Source organism: Phalaenopsis equestris, unplaced genomic scaffold (assembly GCF_001263595.1).
Source record: "Phalaenopsis equestris unplaced genomic scaffold, ASM126359v1 Scaffold000163, whole genome shotgun sequence".
Lineage (NCBI taxonomy): Eukaryota > Viridiplantae > Streptophyta > Magnoliopsida > Asparagales > Orchidaceae > Phalaenopsis > Phalaenopsis equestris.
Window position 1 is genome coordinate 160,014 of NW_018164605.1, and position 20,617 is coordinate 180,630.

At 35.2% G+C, this 20,617-nt stretch overlaps 1 protein-coding gene across 1 annotated transcript in view; it reads right to left on the reverse strand.

Moving 5' to 3' along the window:
• Positions 1-19,781, reverse strand: part of LOC110022027 (influenza virus NS1A-binding protein homolog) — a 45,673-nt gene extending 25,892 nt beyond the window's left edge. Inside the window, 6 exon segments of the mRNA XM_020720799.1 lie at positions 5,910-5,966; positions 6,043-6,784; positions 6,786-6,817; positions 7,290-7,471; positions 8,420-8,586; positions 19,677-19,781. Of these exon segments, the coding sequence (XP_020576458.1) occupies positions 5,910-5,966; positions 6,043-6,784; positions 6,786-6,817; positions 7,290-7,471; positions 8,420-8,585 (1,179 nt within the window). The 5' untranslated portion in view covers position 8,586; positions 19,677-19,781.
• Positions 19,782-20,617: the final 836 nt, after the last annotated feature.

The window sequence follows — 20,617 nt, forward strand, 5'->3', positions numbered from 1 at the left end:
ACGTCCTACCGTGAAAACCTAAACCTTGAAATCTTGAAGACTAGAACCATTGATCATTATCGAGAGTTTTCTCAAGTGACTCCCGTCATTTGGGATGTAATTAACTATAGGGGCTTGCCTCTATAGGGAACTTGGAACCCAGATAAAATAAACCCTATTTAATCTTTGTATTAAATAGGGGAACTTGTCGGTCCTATATAAAAGGTTCGCAGACTAAACGGATGTCACAAATCTCTTAGTTTGCAGGATTGGGTCTATCGCCGAGGTCTACACTTATCTTTCGGGAGGGTGTAGTATTCGCGGTATCAGACACGATTATGCAAACTATTGGACGAATGAGATCCATTTGGTCTCATTTTTCAAAAATTAAAACATACTACTTTCAAAACCCAAATTATATATCTTTTACATTTAAATTAAATCTCAAAAATTATTTTCATATATCATATTTTTCAAATAAATCTAATCGAAAAAAAGTTGACCGACAATAACCTGGGATGATGAAACCATGGTATCTTTGTCGTGTTCGTCATTACTTCCCCCACTAACCATTATTAAGCTAACAGTGATAATTTTATAAATTTTAAGTTTGTTTCTTCTACATGTTGAATCATTAGCGCCAATTTGTAATAACTGTAAAAAAATAATAATAAAATAGTATTAATAATAAAATAAATTAAATTAATAATAATAATAAATCGAATGAGTGTAGGGATATGTATCTCTTCGGTTGCAAATAAGAGCCATATCCCTTTCGAAACAATCGAACATAACAAGTGAGAGACAGTGTGAAAGATCGAGAGAAGAGAAAATTGTTGTGCCCTGGCCAAGGAGAAGAGGAAAAAGTTTGTGCCCTAATCGAAGAAAAAGAAGAATGGGAAAGAGGTAAGGGAGAACCAACACAAACATCCACGAAGAAAGGGAAGAAGATCGTGCGTTGTTCTGTTGGGTTGCGTCGAGATAGCAGTCAAAGAGGAAGAAGAGACATAGTGCTCGCGGTCAGAGGAAGAAGAAGACCCGGAAGCAAGCTCTCCATGCATTAGGGAAAAGAGAAGAGGGAGAAGACAGGATTTGTAGTGCTTGCATGTGGGAAGGAGAAGGGGAAGGGACAAGGGTTTCAAACTCCTCGTAGGATCAGTGTCGTGCCCTTACCATGCGAAGGAAAGCAAGATGCGAGCCAATTCGTGAGTGAAGAAGGAAAACCGACCGAGTAAATAGGTAAGGTAGGAAGCTTCTATCAAGTCAGACGTCGAGTACGGTTGTTCGTGCATGCGGGATGAGACTCGCATTCGAACTGTGGCGGGTTGGTCGCCAAATGATTATAAGGTATGGATTTTAATTAAATTTATTTAATAAATCTCATAAACATATATATGTTTGTATAATTTGATATTAATATTATGTTGATTAATTAATTAGATATTAAGGAGAACAAGTATGATTTGGTTTAGAGCGTGGTAGAATTGACGACGATGAAGATAGAGGAAAGGTTTATATCTCTTTTAATTTATTTATATTAGTATTTTAATTAAGTTTCAATATGTAGATATTAATTATTATGAGTCAAAACTAGTGATATGAATTGGGAAGAGTAATTGGGTTTTGACATTGAAGAGTATTTTGGCCTTGCTAGAAGAAGTGAGGTAAATTCTACAATCTTATTTTTATAACTTCTGATTTAGAAGATATGTAAAAATGCAGAATTAATATGCATTTTGAAAGAATTTTAGGATCTTGATTTCGCGGCAATAAACAGGTAAAAGACTAGTAAAGAAATTAAGTAGATGATTAAGCTAATAAAGAGCTCTCCTAATAATTGAGGTGAGTAATTATATTTATAAACTCCAACAATTATCTCCATTTCAAATTGGATGTTTGATTTCTTGTATGCCCCAGTTCAGCAATATATTCTTCATATTGTCACACATTATATATATATGCATGTTAACTTCTCACACAATATGGTTGCATACCAGTTTAGTTTAGAAAGATATCGAATCATTGCATGAATTTAATCGAATATATATATATATGTTTAACCTCTAAAGTTTTAATAAATATGATATTCCAGGTTGAATTAAATGAAAATATGACATTTAATAGGACGCAATGGAGAAAAAAAATTCATGTAGCCTACCCCACTTAGTGGGATAAAAGCTTGTTGTTGTTGTTGTTTTGCATGTGTCATGGTTTATAAATATAGTAAGATTGTATTTACTCATCATTAGATAGGAGTTAAGTGTTTCAAAAGAAAAGAATGCATGATATGGAAGAATAAAATAGCTTATATATGAATGTTTGTATGTGCATGATTTGAGGAGGAGTTCATCACCTAATGATATAGACAGGGGATGCCAGAGTTTTGCGCAAGTATATGTTTGTCTACCACACCAGACAATTGTGATAATTAGATCACTAAGCGTTGAGCCGACGGAATAATACAGGCCAGGGTCCAGTAGACAAAGCTTACCACTCCAAACAATTATAGTGTTTATATTGTTAATCATTGTGCCGACGTGATAATATCGACCATGGGCAGATAAGAGCATTTTCACCCCATACAATTGTGATATTTAGATCACTAACCGTTGTGCCAAAGTGATAAAATTGGTCAAGAGTGTGTTAGATTTTGTTGACGGTGATCCTCAAATTGACAGATGTGTATGTAAATAATATAAAGTAAAAGTAAAGTTAAAGTAAATACATATAAAAGATTTAAAATATTTTCATTTAGAAAATATTATTGATACATGCATTAGAATATATAATTTCTTATAAAAAATATGAAATTCTAGTATATTATAAGATTTCTTATAAAGATATAAAAAATCAGCATACATATTAATTTTTTTTCCTTGAATTAATGTAATTTAAAAGTGTGATTACTCCTAGATTATCTTTAGATAACTCATTATATTATTTTAATATTTTTAGGTTCTGAGATTTTAAATAAGAAGAGTATGAGAAGAGATAATGTGTACAAGAGGTGAGAACAACCGAAACGGTACAAATTTCTACTTGGTAATTTTATTTTATTTTTTTTATGTTGTTTTATGAATTTTTGTATACTAAATTAGTAGTGATAGAGATAGAAAAGAAGAGAATTGTTTTCCACCGCCCGACTGTCTATTCCCGTCATGGTTAATTCCAAGCCCCAATTTAGGTCGCGGCACTAATAATTAGCCTTAATCAAAATTGCTCTCCAGTTATCAAGAGAGATAAACCAATGAAAAAACTTGAAACCCAAATCTTAAACTCCTCGCAAAATAAGGGTGAGATCTCTAGAAATTAACTTATCTACTATTTCATTTATCTTCTGAAAATTTAACCTAAAACCTTGTGTAAACTCTCTCATATGTAACTCTTATCTTATTTTCTTCTCGTGAGAAGCTGAGGCATTGAATTTTCAAAGCCCGCACCTTGATTAGATTTCTTAACACCAAATGGCTAACAAAAGCAATAATAAGCGAATGGCGTCTCAATTTTACAAACTTCAACCAAATGTGTGCCTTTTTGTCAACATGATAGTTGAGTATCCTTGTTGACTACTTTAGTACAATCAAATCCAAATGCATTTAAATGTTGAGAAGCTCAGTTTCCTAACTAATAAAGACACATTGTTCTTAAATCAATTAGTACCTAATGAACAACTTTCGCTTCCAAAAAGGAAATAATCCAAAATTTTGCGCCTGTAAACTTTTAGTAAAAGGCAAATCCAACAAGAAATACCTCACACAAACTTTCTCCACAATTAAGAAATGTGACATGAATCACCTTTGACCCCTGATCTAGCAAATTCCTAGGTTTCGTAATTTTACTAAATGGAATTGAACCTAAACAATGAAAAATTGGAGAAGTTTTGGAGGTCATGTCACCTCGATCAACCAATGATATTTGTCCATTAACCAAGAGATTGGCCAACCTCAATAATTTAATCTCACAACAATAGAGAAGTGTACACCAATCTTCAAAGCCATGAAAGTGTCAATGGAGACGAGAGAACTAACAAGTGTGAAAAAGCATTTTAAGAACTAAGAAATATTGGTCGTCAACCCACTCGTGAGCTGCATAAACCAAAAAGATTCATTTATATTGATCCACGGGGAGACACCTTCACATATAAAAGATAACTTTCTCTCTTGCCACTTGGGCAAGAGGCTTATGTCCTATTTCTAAGCATGTCAAAACCAAGTGGAAAGAAAAAACCATTGAAGCCAAGCTGTATATCAAAAATATGTCAGCATAAATCTCGAGAGTATATCACGACTGACGAAAGAAGATGATTTGGCATCGTGAGGGCCCGCCAGGGACAATCCGATATCCCATGCTGGTCGGCCAACTCCCATAGACCAGGAGAAAAGTGTTCCCAGACGGATGGTACGAACACCTTCCTAGAAATCAATTTGTCGGCACAAAACTCACAAGGATAAATTCGGCCCCTTCTTTCTAGTTCAGTTAGATGAGTGAAACAAATCACCTGGCCAAGAAAAAGTTGGTCGGAGTTTTACCCCTGACCCCGTACAAGGATAAACTCTCAACAAATAGTCAAATAGACAATTTGCACAGGGCTTCAAGCAAACGGCTACCTGACCAAAATGAAGCCAGGGAGGAGGTTGTTATGAGCACCCGGCTTTGTCCGGCAAGATGCCTTCTTAGGGACCTGGTCCCGTTAGGCCAAGAGCCTTCAAAACTTCTGGCCCAATATTCATGTATTAACTAAAATACAACCACTGTATCTACGCATACTAGGAGTACATTATGTAATTATACATCGCCTCATTCTTATAAATAGGAGTTCATTTTATGAATAAATGTTACACAAATTTACTATTTTATACTGTGCTTTTGCTTTTTCCCTAGCCTGTATTCCTTAGGCTTATCTCTAAGACAATTTTGGATTCAACAAAAGCATTTTCAAGCTCAAACAATTTGTAAAAGCCAAAATGTTTATTCTAATAAACTATTCTTGAGCGTGTATAACTACTAAAATGGTACTCTCCAACACTATGTCACTGGATATCGACTAATAAATACATTTTCCTATAAGGATTGTTATCAATAATAGTTTGATCTTGCATTCTAAATGAATCAAATGCACTAATTTTGTACTTAAAGAAAAATTGCTTTGTTTTTATTATATTCTAACCTTAGAGAATGTTTTTTTATATTCTAATTACTTGATATTGTTACACAGATACTGATTACTCTACCAGAGGATACAAAAAAAACAGTAAAAAACAAATTATAACGATGCAAGGAGGGAGCAGACTGGAATCAAACGCACGCATGAAATTCCCTTACATAAAGGCACAGATTGAAACTTCTATGCTCTTCTTTTTACTCACACTAGTGAGACAAGACAAACTCTGAGATGGGAACAGCTAAAGAAACAATATGACATCAATAAAATAGCCACCTTAATCAGTTACAAAATTCATAAGATTAAATCATAACTAGCTCTAAAAGCTGCAGAATTTGTATGAAAAACAGTAATCTTATTTTGGTTTAGAGATTCTACAGATAGAAAGAAAGTTAAGTCAAATTTAAGCAATGACTTCTCTGCCAGTAAATAGACAAGGCCATCTTAATAAGACATTTACATACGTACCACCTAATTCCAATATATCTACATATCCAACACCTAAACTTCACCTTTTACATTTTATACAAACCAAATCTTTCATATCACATGAAAAATAAGTAAGGCAGCATATATGTAAAAATTGAAGTTTGGGCGTTAGACATGTCAATAAATAGAAATTAAGTAGTATGTATGTAAAGCTTCCATCTTAGTATTGCTATAACATAATCTTTAAATAAAAAAATAAGCCACAGCTTTAGATCATAGCAATAATGCGCACAAAAATGAAAAAAAAGCAGGAGATAGAAAGTTAAAACACGTATGATACCTGCTGTTTCTCCAATATTGCAGTGCGTTCCTTCAGTTCTCTGATGGTTTCCAACAACTAGATATATGAATCAGTAAGCAAACAAGAAGTCTACATGGTTCAGGAATGGCAATATCAGCAATTTGTTGGTTACCTCCGCAGTTCCATGAGAAAGATTGGCAAAGGTTGAATTTGCTTGATAAACCGAACCAAATGACTCATTTAAAACCATGTCAATATGCCTATCAGCGTTGCCATCAAAACTATTTACTGTTACTTGATGCACTTCTTTCACAGAGGCATCTGCTAAAGGACCATTTTTTTTGACACTTCCTTGATGAAGATTGTCTGTATCTAGAGTTTCATTTTTCTCAGACGAGGTAGCTGAACTCACCTTGCTATGAGCTGAAAGTCTTTCCAGTTTGAGCAATACATTCTTATAATCTTCTTCATCAACTGGTCGTTTATCCAAAATTTCAGGAACTTCATTAAACTTAGCACCAGTTCTTGAACTTGTTCCATCTAATAAATCGTTTTCAAACAAATCTTCCCAGTTCGATATTGGCTCTAGAGAATCTATTTCTTCAGTAGCAATAGATGATGCTTTAGTTGGGTAACCATAATCATTGTTGCTATCATCCAAAGAAAGTATTGCAATTTTATTTTCAGTCCCTGAACTTGTAGCTTTTACATCCTTTGCCGATTTCCATTTTGGAACTGGCAGCAGTGGAAAAGGATTAGCTTGGCTATATGGATTTAGAACTGGCCGAGAAGTTGGAGGATACGGTTTGAAAAGTGCAATTAAAGATCTAGTCTGAGAGTGATCTAGCTCAAACCAAAAATGCTGTGATGAATAGTAGTTGTCTTGGATTACATTTTTATATTCATTTTCAGCGAGGCTTACACTGTTCTCTTATTCGGATGCGGATCTAAAAAAAAAAAATCATTCAAACAAAAAATAAGATATCCAAGATAAAGTTTTTTTTTTTTTTTTACTCATGCATGGACCGTTATATATTAGGTTTTGAACTCAAGACCTTATAGTCGGAGACAAAGCTGTCAACTAATAAGTCAAGTGGACTGCACGTCCATAATAAATAATGGCATTTACATACATCCCACACAATTCCTATGTATTAACATATCTAACACCTAAACTTTGCTTCTTGTATTCATACCACCCAAATCCTTCATATAACATCAAAAAAACCACCATTTTAAGTTTTAAAAAGTGAAATGTGCATTTGCATGTATAGGGAAGGTGCTATTTATGTAAAAATTGAAGTATACGTGTACACACATAAGAATTGAATGGTATGTTTGTAAGTCTTCCTGATAAATAAATTGTTGATTAGAACAAAGCACTAAAATAGAAATTCATAAAATTTTCCAAAGTAAGACCTGAGCAGGAAAAGCAGTCCTTTCTGCTCCCCCATCACTCCATGCGTATGCATCAATGTGCATTTGGCCATGACTTGCAGACTCGTATATTCCATGAAGTTTGCGATCACTGTAGTTGAAGTGAAATATTGGTAGACCTGGCCCAATATTTCTCACATAGGAGAAATGCGCAGCGGGTAAACCTGAGAAGGCAAGCTTACATTTAATGAAATTAATGGCGCAAGTTTGAACACTGGCATTTGCTATATGAGAGAAGAGGCCGACTTTGTAGGTAGAACTAAATGCCACCAAAAAAAATATTAATATTAATGAAAAAAAACACAACAAATTTTAAAAAAGAAGATTTACATACATAACAGTTAATTCCAATGTATTCACATGTTTAACACCTAAATTCAATTTCTACATACATACGATCTTATCTATGCATGAAAAGGTGTATTCAACTTTTAGAAGTGAAAATGGTGGTATTTTTTTATGTGATATAAAAAAAATAGTGAAAATGGTGGTATTTTTTTATGTGATATAAAAGATCTAGGTGGCACAAATGTAAAAATTAAAGGTTAGATGTTAGATATTCAAATACATCGGAATTGAGAAGCCAAGATTACATCTTTTTAAGAGTTTCATTTAATGAAATTAATGGGACAAGTTCGAACACCAGCATTTGCTTTAAGAGAAAAGAGACGGACTTCATCTGTAGAAGCAAATGTCACCCCCAAAAAAAAAAAAAATAAAAAAAATTTTTAATGTCAATGAAAAAAAATCACCACCAAATTTAAAAAAGGAAGATCTACATACCACACAAGTACTATGTATTACACATCTAACACCTAAAATTCAATTTTTACATATATACCACCCTACCTACACGTGAGAAGGTGTATTTCACCTTTTTTTTAAAGTTAAAATGGTTGTGTTTTTGATATGATTGGAAAGATTTGGGTGGTATAAATGTAAAAATTAAAGGTTAGATGTTAGATATGTAAATACATAGGAATTGGGTGGTATGTATCTAAATGCACCGTTGAAAAAAAACCAGTGAAAAGACTATATATCAAAGAAAAATAAAACAACCAATAACTCATGGACTAAAAATTTTGGATTTAAAAGCAAATGTGATGACCAACCAAATAATTGCTTCGAGAGACACTCTGGCATTGTCGTGTGCTTGCAACCAAAGATAACTCCTCCTAAATCATTCTTGCACATGTTCCTAAAATATATGTAGCCACCCTCAGAAGCTGGAATCCTGGTATCAACATGAGTGGTTTGAGTTTTCCTCCCTGCACCCATTCTGCAATATTTGGAGAAAACTTATGGACTAGTTTGAAATGTACAAAAGCATAGTTTGGCCTCCATCGAAAACAAAATGAAAGCATTTATAGGTATTATATCAAAACAACAAACATTTAAATACTACTTCGTATGATTATTAAATTTACAGTAATGGCAAACTTTAACAAACAAAATTACATGCATTTTGGCAAAAAAGGATTACAAGTCACACTTATTAAAGATGAGGTAATGAAAAATAGACTTAGACAATATGAGCATGTACAATGAAAAACTGCAATAGAAAAAAAATATATACTAATGTAAAAGGATCAGCACGAAAGATGGTAGACTAATCATAATATGACTTGAAATTGTGCAAAATACTTGCACAGAAAAATGTAGAAAAACTCATAAGCAAAACCCAAATAGTTAGGACAAAGCTAATAGCTACAAAAGGCATCATCTACGTAAAATTTCTATTTCTATTTTCTATAGGAAAAAAGCACGCAGAAATTCCATGCAGTAGAATGGAAAAATATGAGGTTCTCAATTTCATTCCTTCACCTGATCTGCACCCAAAAAAATAATAGATTCTAATGCTACCATCTTCCTATAGTTGCCAATAACCAGTCAAGAACGGAAGTAAAATAAAAGTTCCGCAGCAGTCTTGAATAGTGACAGCAGGAGGTCAAACCATCAGGTAGACAAGTAAAACATACAAAAATAGACTGACTATAAAATTAAAAAAAAAAATTTAAGTAAAAATTCTTGTAATCCATTTCTAATGAATATAAGTATATATTGTTAGTGCAGTCAAACCCTATCATTGTAACAGGCCAAACACTCATCAATCGAAATATTGTCCACTTTAACCCAATGGCCTCACGTTCTTTCTCATTGGTGTAATTTCCTAGGAGATCATACATCTCAAGAATGCTCCTGCATGACCACACTTAACTTTACAATTTCTATTGAAATTCCAACTACTACACCAGAAGATGTTTTGATGTTTAAGAGTTCAGTTTCATTCTACTAAAGGGTTTCACTTCCCCCGTTTAAGTAAGTGACGCTCTCATTGCCCTTCTAACCCACAATCATCCACAAAGTGGATATTTCTATCTTCAGACTGGTGTCATGCTCTGATATCATTTGTAACATCCCGAGCTCTTATCCTACAAAATATTGTCTGCATTTGCCTAATAACCTCACGGTTTTGTCCCATTTGTGTAATGTCCTGAAAAGCTATCCATCCCAGGAGTGCTCCCGCACAACCACACTTTAGTGTTTCTGATAAATTTCAACCCTTACACCAAAAGACGTCTTGATGTTTAAGAGTTCAGTTTAATTCTAATTAAGAGATTTCACGTTCAATAGAAATGGATCAACATATTCAGGATGTTCCTAAGTAGATTAAACTTCTCTCAAAAAGATTTTATGTTATTGTTGTCAGACCAACCCATGACCTAATTTAATTTCCACAGAAAATATCCTGAGTCATTTGTTGAGAGTCTGCAATATAGAATCCATTTAAATCACTGCATGGCCAAAGAGCCCGACTGATGAGCCCAAATAAGTAGCTTCAAGATAGTAGACAACAAATACACAAGAAAATGAAGTTCCTTAATGAACTATAAACACAGCAAAAACAATCTATAAGAAGCATATTTTAACTACAAATACTACTTTTTTTATTCCTTTTTCAATAAAAGGGCATGTCTAAATCGTATTGCAGTCGTCAAAGTATAAGTCCAAAGGAAAATCCACATAACAATTCAACTATTTGAGCTGTTAAAAAGAATACCAAACTGGGAAAAAAAATTGTATTGTGATGTCTTAGCTTGGTTTTCATGGAAAAATAAATAAGAATAAGATATAGATAGAAGAAACATGATAGAAACTGTCCTGGCTTTGGAGATAACTTTAACAAGAAGTGGATGGAGCAAGTGATCTAGTGAAATGCCGTGCACTTTGACCATGTTAGGAATTCTGTTAGAAACTGGATTTCAAGGTCAGCAAGCCCGGTTCAAGTCAAGATTATTCGGCTTAAAGATTGGTTCAGGCTGGGTTGCTCATTCCTGAATTTGTCTCAAGGAGCTAAATAAAACAAAATTTAATAGGCAAAACAAAATTGGTACAAGAGGTGGGACTCTTCATGGTTAAAAGTGCAGTGAATTGACAGACCAGCCCATCTTTAATCCCTATCGTCTTCATCCCTCACTGTCACTATTCGTTATTTAAAAAGGATAACACTAAGGTATCAAGAACTCTCTCAATTATAGCCAGCAAATCTCCCTCAATCGAACAGCCACCGCCTAAGCCTTCTCATTCTCATTTATTCCTTCATTATAGTTGCCAAATAAAAGCTCTCATCATCTTCCTTCTCTCCTTTCTCGCCTTCCCTGTCCTCCTCAGCATCATACGGCTTCATTGTTACATATTTTAAGCTCAAGTGGTTAAGAAGAATTCAACTTTATCAAATTTATAGTAGATTAAATATTTTTATCTATTGTTTAGGTCATATTATATTTGATTATGTTTTCTTTAGATACATAAAATAATCTTGATATTTGGATTAGAAAATCAAAGAAAAATTATAATTGAATCTTTAAATAGGATAGGTTTTATTTTTGTAATGATAATAATTAGCCTAGGTTTATCATCGGGTAACCTATGTGAATTAGATTTGACTACAAAGTTTTAATACATTTATTTAAGGCTTAATACAAATAAATTCTGGTTAAATTAAGTCATGCTGTCATGTGTTTGGTTACTTGTTATAATTTTAAACATTAATTTAGAATTCTTACTATTTAGGGCCTTTGAATTAGTATTCATTCAATGCTATATATTTTGAATCTCAAACGAGCGTGGTTTAGGTGTTGTAACTCAAGATAAATAATCTCTATTTATTAAAAGATAAACATAGCCTCTTTTATAATGGCGTTATTCTCGAAATCTCTAATGAATTTTGAGATATATTGTAATTTGCCAGTAATATTTTCTATATCCAATTATTGTTAAACATATTTCTTACAGCTTTTTATGTTCATAATTAGCTACCATGTGTAAATAGCTTTTGCTATAATTAATTGTTGCATAAATTTTCAAGCTTTAAAGTGATTCATATTAGTAAGATTTATTTTCACGCATAATACCTCAGTTGAATACAATAAATCTTTTTCATGCTAATCATGTTTTTATTATGAAGCTGGCATTTATAATATTGATTATAAAATACGTATTAAATAATTAATTAATATAAAGACAAAATGTCTATGTTTAATCACAATGGATATGTAGGTTAATATAGCCTTTTTAGATCTGGCTAGTTAAGCCAATAAGTCCATATAGTGATGACTCTTTTCTGAACCATTAGATTTTCAAGAATTAGTGCATGCCTTTCTGATTCAAAATGACATGGTAAAATTGAATATAAGAATTTATAAAAATATAAAGAAAGTATGTGGATGATTTATGAGTTATATTTGGATATAGAAATATAAATATGCCAAATGTGATTGCACATAAATATATTATCATAGAAATATATTGATTACATTTTTTAATGCAAATGATAATGAAAATCATTATGCTTTAGGTTATCTTAAAATACGCAACATTTTTCTGTTATGTTGTGCAACATAATTTTAACATGGTGATATGATGGCAGTCATTATACTGCTATTATATTAAGAATGGTATCTATGTTATTGTTCAAGCTATAAGCCTCACATAGTTCCGTTTATAATTTAGCAAATATGAGTTGTTTAGTAATTTTGATGTTAATCTTATTCTTGATAAAACTTTTGTTATAACAAGTTCTAATACAGTTTTTATTGAGTCATCACTATAGAAGCAGACTTTTCTTAGTCATTTCATTTGGCACTTGATTTTATGCTATATTTTATATTTACACTCGCATTGGCTTTACGTGTTCTTTGCTCATGCAGTTTTTTTTTTTTTTTTTCAATCTTTGCTCATGCTTTTTTTTTTTTTTTTTTCAATTTTCCTTTTTTTTGGTTGTTATTATTTACCAATTGAACTATTTTAAAGACTGTAATGATGAAATAAAATATTATCAATTCCAATCTCTGTGCATGTGTGTTTTTGCTTGCAATTATACATAAAAGATATTGTTGAGAAATTAGGGTGAAAAAAAATAAGAACGACACAAATCCAGAAGAACACAAAGAGATTTAACGAGGTTCGGCAAAGATGTTTACGTCGTCGGGAGCAGAACGGCGAGTTTCTTTCAATATTCAGAAGAGATGATACAGAAATCAGGGATACCTCCTGGGGTTACTAACATGTCTATTTATAATCTCAGGACTAAACCCTAAGTACAATACGTAATTACAGCATCACCCCTGTACCGTACCGCGGGGCTTTGTCCCCGCACCCCCAACCCACGTAACTCCCGACAGATTCTTCCACTCTGCTCCACTTCGATCCAACGTCTGTCCCTATACAACGTCTGTCCCTATAGGATATATGAGTCATACCATAACAAATCTTCACCTTGGCGAATATTCAATCTCTTAGGAGAAAAGATACCTGGGAGTTACACCTGCACCACTGTGGGTCAGGCCACCATGCTTCTCTAGCAACTGTAAACATTCAACAAGTCCAAGCAATGCAAGAACTTGTTGATAGTAATTGGCTTGGTCAACATATCAGCTACATTCTCATCAGTATAAACCTTCTGCAAAGGTATCTCACCAAAAGCAATCAACTCTCTGATCTTGTGATATCTGACATCAATGTGCTTGTTCTCGCATGGTACACCTGATTCTTAGCCAGATAAATAGCACTCTGACTGTCACAATGCAACTGAACTACACCTTGCTCAATGCCCAATTCTTTTACTAGCCCAGTAAGCCATAAGGCTTCTTTAGCAGCTCCATTTACTGTCATGTACTCAGCTTCAGTTGTAGATAATATCACAATAAACTGAATTATTGATTTCCAACATATAGGTCTTCCACCAAGAGTAAACACATACTCAGTTGTAGACCTTCTATCATCTAAATCACTTGCATAGTCTGAATCAACGTACCCCACAACCGAATGATCATTCTGCTGACTGTCAAAGATAATTCTATGTCCTACAGTATTCTTCAGATACTTGAAAATCCACTTGACTGATTCCCAATGTCGCCTTCCAGGTTTAGTCATATATTTACAGACTTGACTAACAGCATGAGTCAAATCATGACGAGTGCATACCATTGCATACATCAAGCAGCCAACTGCACTGGCATATGGAACTTTTATCATGTCTTCGATTTTTGTACCTGTCTTAGGATACTTTTTCTGAAGAAAGCTTAAAATGATTTGCCAAATGAGTGCTTACAGGTTTTGCTTTGCTCATCTCAAACATTTTCAGTACTTTCTCAACATAGCATCGTTGAGATAAATATAATTGCCTTGAGTCTCTGTCTCGATGAATCTCCATTCCAAGAATTTTCTTCATAGGACCCAAGTTTTTCATGTCAAATTCATGTCAAATTTCTGGCTCAATGTCACGGACATCATTCATATTCTTTGCAGCAATATCATTCATATTCTTTGCAGCGCAGCAATCAGTATATCATTAACATACAGTAACAGAAAAATAATAGAACCATCATTAAGGCTCTTCACATAAACATAACAATCATACTCACATCTCTTATAGTAAATTTGAATCAGGTAGAAGTCGAACCGTTTGTACCATTATCTTGGAGACTGTCTCAACCCATACAACGATTTCTTTAACCTGCAAACCGGATGCTCCTATACAGATTGAGTGAACCCTTCTGGCTGCTCCATGTAAATTTGCTCCTCCAGATCACCATGCAAGAAAACAGTTTTAACATCTATTTGCTCCAAATGCAAATCTCAAATGGCTACTAATGCAAACACTGCCCTTATTTAAGTATGTTTAATCACAGGAGAAAAGATTTCATCATAATTTATTCCCTTCTGCTGTGAAAATCTCTTTGCTACTAGTTGAGCTTTTAACTTTTCCCCTTCTTTCTCTGATACTGTTGGCTAATAATTTTCTTTCTCTCAGGAAGCTGAACTAGCTCCCATGTGCGATTTTTCTGCAAAGACTTCATCTCCTCAACCATTGCACCCACTCAACCATTGTCTCCTCAACCATTGCACCCATCCATTTCTCTTTCTTCTGGCTAGTGATAGCTCCTTGAAAGGTGGTTGGATCACCATTATTGATGAGAAGTGCATACGAGACTAATTCTTCATAGCACAATCTGCTATGAGACCTTACATTGGTGTGTCTCTGTCTATCTCTGGCTAAATTATAATTCTGCAATTCTGCAGATCATCTGGAATAGAATCACCAGGTGTTGGATTTGAACTTTCACCTCTCTTAGAAGCTATTGGGTGTTGTTCTAAATCCATCTGCACTGCATCTGAACCGAAACTCTTCTCTGACACCTTGTCTTGATTTTCTGTAACATAAAGTGCTCATCAAAAACTGCATCTCTGCTGATCACCATTTTCTCTGCTGATCACCATTTTCTTAAAACTGCATCTCTGCTGATCACCATTTTCTTTGCAATTGGATCTCAAAACTTGTATCATTTCACACCTTTCTTGTAGCCCAGAAAGATGCACTTCTTAGTTGATGCATCAAGTTTTAATATTTCATCTCCAGGTACATGCACATAAGCAGGACAACCAAAAATCCATAAATGATCAAATTTAACTGGATTATCTATACCTACCTCTTCTGCGCCATTGCCACCCAATGATGCTCAAGGTGATCTATTGATGAGATAGCATGTCATATTCACAGTCTCTGCCAATAAACTCTTAGGAAGCTCTGCATTCAATCTCAAGCACCATGCCCTTTCAGTTAAGGACTTGTTCATACTTGTTGTCACACTAATCTGTTGTGATGTCTTGCGCACTGAAAAATATCTTGCGCACTGTGTGATGTCTTGCGCACTGAAAAATATCTCTGAATCTCATGCTCCTCACAGAACTTCTGAAACTGCGAATCTGTGTACTATGTGTCATTATCAGACCTCAGATACTTGATCTTTCTGCCAATTTGATTCTCCGCCTCAACTTTCCACAGCTTGAATTTAAAGAAAACTTCAAATTTCTGCTTCAAGAAATACACCCAATTTTTCTTGGAGAAATCATCAATAAAGGTAATGAAATTCTGAGATCCTCCCAATGACAACTCCCTAGTAGGGCCCCATATATCAGAATGCACATAATCAATAATCCCTTCAATTTTGTGTTTTTTCAGTCATAAAACTGACTTTAGTTTGTTTTCAAAAATACAGAACTTACAAATATCTAGTTTACAGTTTTTAACACCATGCAACAGATTTCTTCTATGCAATTCTGTCATCCCACGTTCAATGAGATGACCCAGACGCATATGTCATAGCTTTGTACTACCATCATCTGACTTCACAGAATGAACTACTCCTACAACTGTACTCCCCAACAGTTTTTAGATATTGTCTGCAATTAACTTTCATTTCATTACCGTCAGCGCACCCTTAACAATTCTGATGGTTTATCTATCCTCATCTGTCTTAGGAATGAAACTATTTCTATGTAAAGTGCCTAAGGAAATCAAGTTCTTCTTCAGATCTGGAATATGTCTGACATCACATAACGTTCTAATTGTGTAATCATACATCTTAATTCTGACTTCACCAATACCAGCAATATTGCAGCATTTATCATCTCCCAAATAAACTGAGCAAGAATTAGTTAACATGTATGAAGCAAACCACCCTCTGTTATGTATTATGTGACAAAAACATCCTAAATCAAGAATTCATGCATCCGTGATCTGGGTTGATGAAACTGAAAGAATATCGTCATCACTGCAATCTGAATTATCATTCTGCACCATATTTACAGATTTCAATGATACATCACTTTTCTCTCCAGTCTGCTTCTTGAGTTTTGGACAATCTCTCTTCATATGACCCGACTCCTTGCACTTGTAGCAATGAATTTCTTTTTTGCCTTTGGATTTCGATCTGGAATTTCGCCTTTCAGAACCCTTCTTCTCTTTCTTCCTTCCACGACACTGCTTACCCTTAACATATAAATTGTCACTGTGAGAGTTTTCCCCTGCATTCTGTTTATGCTGGTTGTGAACCAACAATGCTGCAGTAATCTCATTAACTTTGATAGTCTCTTTCTCATATGTCAGGTAGTCACCAGGTGTTAATAGGAAGAAGGCAATGAACACAGCAAAATCATCGCTCGATTTTCATCCTCAATATTCACATCAAGCGGTGATAGGTCTGTGATTATCTTATTGAAGACATTCATGTGTTGCTCCAGATCAGAACTTTCTTGCATCTTCAGCTCATACAATTTTTGCTTCAGATACAACTTGTTCGTCAGAGATTTGTTCATAAACTGGTTTTCTAATTTCTTCCATACCTCTCATTGAGATTTTAGATTCATCACGTGATACATAATTTCATCTGTCAGACATAGGCGTATAGTTATTGCAGCTCGTTGTTGCAATTCTTTCCAATATTCATCCTCCATGACATTTGATTTTGTTGTCCGCAAAGCTGTCAAAATTCTCTGTTACGTCAAAAGATCTTGCACCCTTGTTTGCCACAATCCGAAGTTACCAGTTCCATCAAACTTCACCATTTCGAATTTCACACCAGAAATTATCATCTGAAACTGCAAAAAATTCCTCTGCAAATCTTTGCTAAAAAATTAAAATATGTACTTAATTAAGCTTCCTTAATCAAGACCCTCTTAATTAAAATATTTACTTTAATTGACGAATGTCAAAAAAACTTTCCTTCTTCCTGCAAAGGAATAAATCCTTCTCCGCAACCTCCAGCAAAGAAAATTTTAATTAAGTCTTCATAATTAAATATTTTCTTTAAATCAACTTAATTAAAAATAAATTTTACTTTAATTAAGTAGAATTCAAAAACTTTCCTTCCAGGAAGCAAAGGCAAAGGATATTCTCCTTGATTCCCTTCCTTCCCGATTCTTGTCCGCGTGCAGCACCGAAACCTCCGGGAACTTCCTTGTTCGCCCGCCGAAGCTTCCTCTGCGAACAGCGTTCCTCGGGAACAGATCGCAGCCTCCGCAAACTGCCGAACACCAGCCACCTTCCGCTAATCCCGGGTCGTGATACTCCTGCAAATCGCCCGAACTTCTGCCTCAAGCCTCGCGATCCGCAACTTATGCGCCGAACACCGTGAACACCGAAGCCTTCGTAGAATCTCCTCTGTGTAAATTGCCAAACTTGCCCCTTCGCGAACTACTCCTGCCGCCACGATTCGCCTCCCCGAGGCTTGCTCTTCTTACGCCGAACCGTCAAGATCCTTGCGCCGAGATTGCTCTTCTGCCCTAGCCTAAAAATCCTCGGCCAAAATCTTCACCGCCAAAAAATTTCTTTTGCACCTTGGAACCTCGCTCTGATACCACTTGTTGAGAAATTAGGGCGAAGAAAAACAAGAATGACACAAATCCAGAAGAACACAAAGATATTTAACGAGGTTCGGAAAAGATGCCTACGTCCTCGGGAGCAGAGCTGCGAGTTCCTTTCAATATTCAGAAGAGAGGTTACAGAAATTAGGGATACCTCCTGGGTTTCTAAAGACCTATTTATAACCTCAGGAAGAAATCCTAAGTACAATACGTAATTACAGCATCACCCATGTACCGTACCGCGAGGCTTTGTCCCCGCACCCCCAACCCACATAACTCCCGATTTGGACAGATTTTCCCGCTCCGCTTCGATCCAGCGTCTGTCCCTATATGGTATATGAGTCATACCATAACAGATACTTTCGATATCCAATGTGTGATAAAAAAACTACAAGAACTATACAAATAGAAAAATTACATAACATCAAACTGGCGTTGGGGAAAGTAAAAACAATATTCCTACAGGAATGATTTCATGATTGATTCTCTACATGAAGAAAAAATCTGAGATCTCATTTATAATGTGAGAAACTATCCTTCTTACTTCAAAATGCTACAATTTCATAAATCATTGTCAGGGAAAGAAGAGCGAGCATTCATGAGATTGTAAGAGCTGTCACAATGTTTGGCATTATTATCCTCAATGAGTTTCAATAATCAATATACAGCCATTTGACGTAAGTGAAAGCAAGAAATATTTTGTTAATTGATAGCAAATGGCAACACATCATCATCAACACGGTAAGAGAATTTCTAGAGAGCCCAAAATTATAAAGAAAATCCTGCCAATGAATCAATATAATTTCAACCCTATAAAGAGCTTTATGGATGGCTAGTTCAGTTATCATTCAATTTATTTATATAATTTTGGAGGGCTAATGAGATTCTTTTTTGACGTTTATTTTTGTGGTTTATGTAACATGGGGTGGAGATCAAAAACTCACACGAAGAAAAATTGTTCAAATCAATCCTGCTCCTGAGTCAACTAAACCAAGTGGTAGTGGACCAACAATGGCGGCAAGCAGAGATTCAGCGAACACTGCAGACGAAGTCAGATTCAACAATTTACAGGCACGACTTCATAGGAGGTGACGTCGCAGGTGCGTTGATGATGATAGATCGAACTTTAAAAAAATTAGTTCGTAAAAGCGATTAAAAAAAGTTCATCGTCTCTTAAATAGATCTTTCAAAAATCAGTAACAATTTCTTAAAATACAAATAAAACTCATATTTTAAATCTCCGTTTCTCCCAAAAATCACTGAATCAATTTTCCTAACACACAGCACCTACCAACCAAGAATGCCACTTAAAAAATCAAACACCAACTAATAAAACGTTTGTCGAATCCCAAAACCCCAACAGCACTTCATCCATTAATTCCATTCCCCATCCTCTCCCGCCTCAAACACAGCGACCCGATAACTCTCCCTGCAACCACACATTGACAACCGTAAACAACCTAAACACCCAAATGCCGGCACCTCATGAAATAAATCAAACCATAATCAACCAATACCGCAGCCGTCTTTGCAAAAATTGTATGAGAATGCAATTAAAGGATCGATAGAAGAAACATGCCAAGAAACAACACTAGCTGGCCTATAGAGATGCAGCAAAAGATAAAGCACAGCAAAGAACGAAGAATTAATCACGCTACCCACATTGCTGATGACCGCAGCACGGAGATGAACCGAAGGCTGTTCCCGGAGCGTGCTCACTAAAGATCGCCGGCCAAAAGAAAACTCGGGGCGGGTGAAGGAGGAATTATTGTCTGCTGCGGTTCTGCATGGGGTGTCCGATACAGGATTATTTTCATTTAAAAAAAAAAGAAAAAAATTCGGTGGGACCCACCGAAATATATCTGCCGGATCGGCCACCGCACGCAAGCCGCGAATAATTTTTCCGGGTGAAGAGTAGAAGAAGGTAGCATTTACCGCAGCCCTGGCCATGGGAAAGCGGAGAATTTCAAGGCAATTCGAAGCTTTCGCATGAGCTATTATGTTTGTACACACAGACTCGATATTAACAATGTATGCACGTACGGCATTCGAGTGATTTACGAAGATAACATTCAATTCTTATGTATTTACACATTTAATAATAAAACTTCTGATGTGTGCTAGAACATTTGAGTTGGTGGAGTAATATATTATTGTATTAATGTTGCACGAGAATTTAACGCACACTCAGATAAAAGATAATAATCAGTAGTGTCACCAAAAATTTTTATGTGGAACACATAATGAAAAAAAAAAGGTCTAATCGAACTGAAGAAATCCACAATAAACTATATATTATATATACAGTCCATCATCCCACAGGCGATAAAGGGTTAAACATTTTTTAGAGTTACAACGTCAGTGCATGAGCAACTTATTGTAAGAAGTGGGTGGCGGCCGATGGTGATTGGTGGAGGCAGCTGGTGGTGGTCGGTGACAGTCGACAGTGGTCAACACCGGTCGACAATGATCTACAATTATCGACGGTGACTGGAGTGATGTTGGACTTTAGGTCCTCAAGCCTCAAACTCTTCTTCAAACTTCAAGATCTTTTTCCTCAAGCCTCAAGCTCCTCCCTTCCCCACCCCCACCCCCACCCCTGT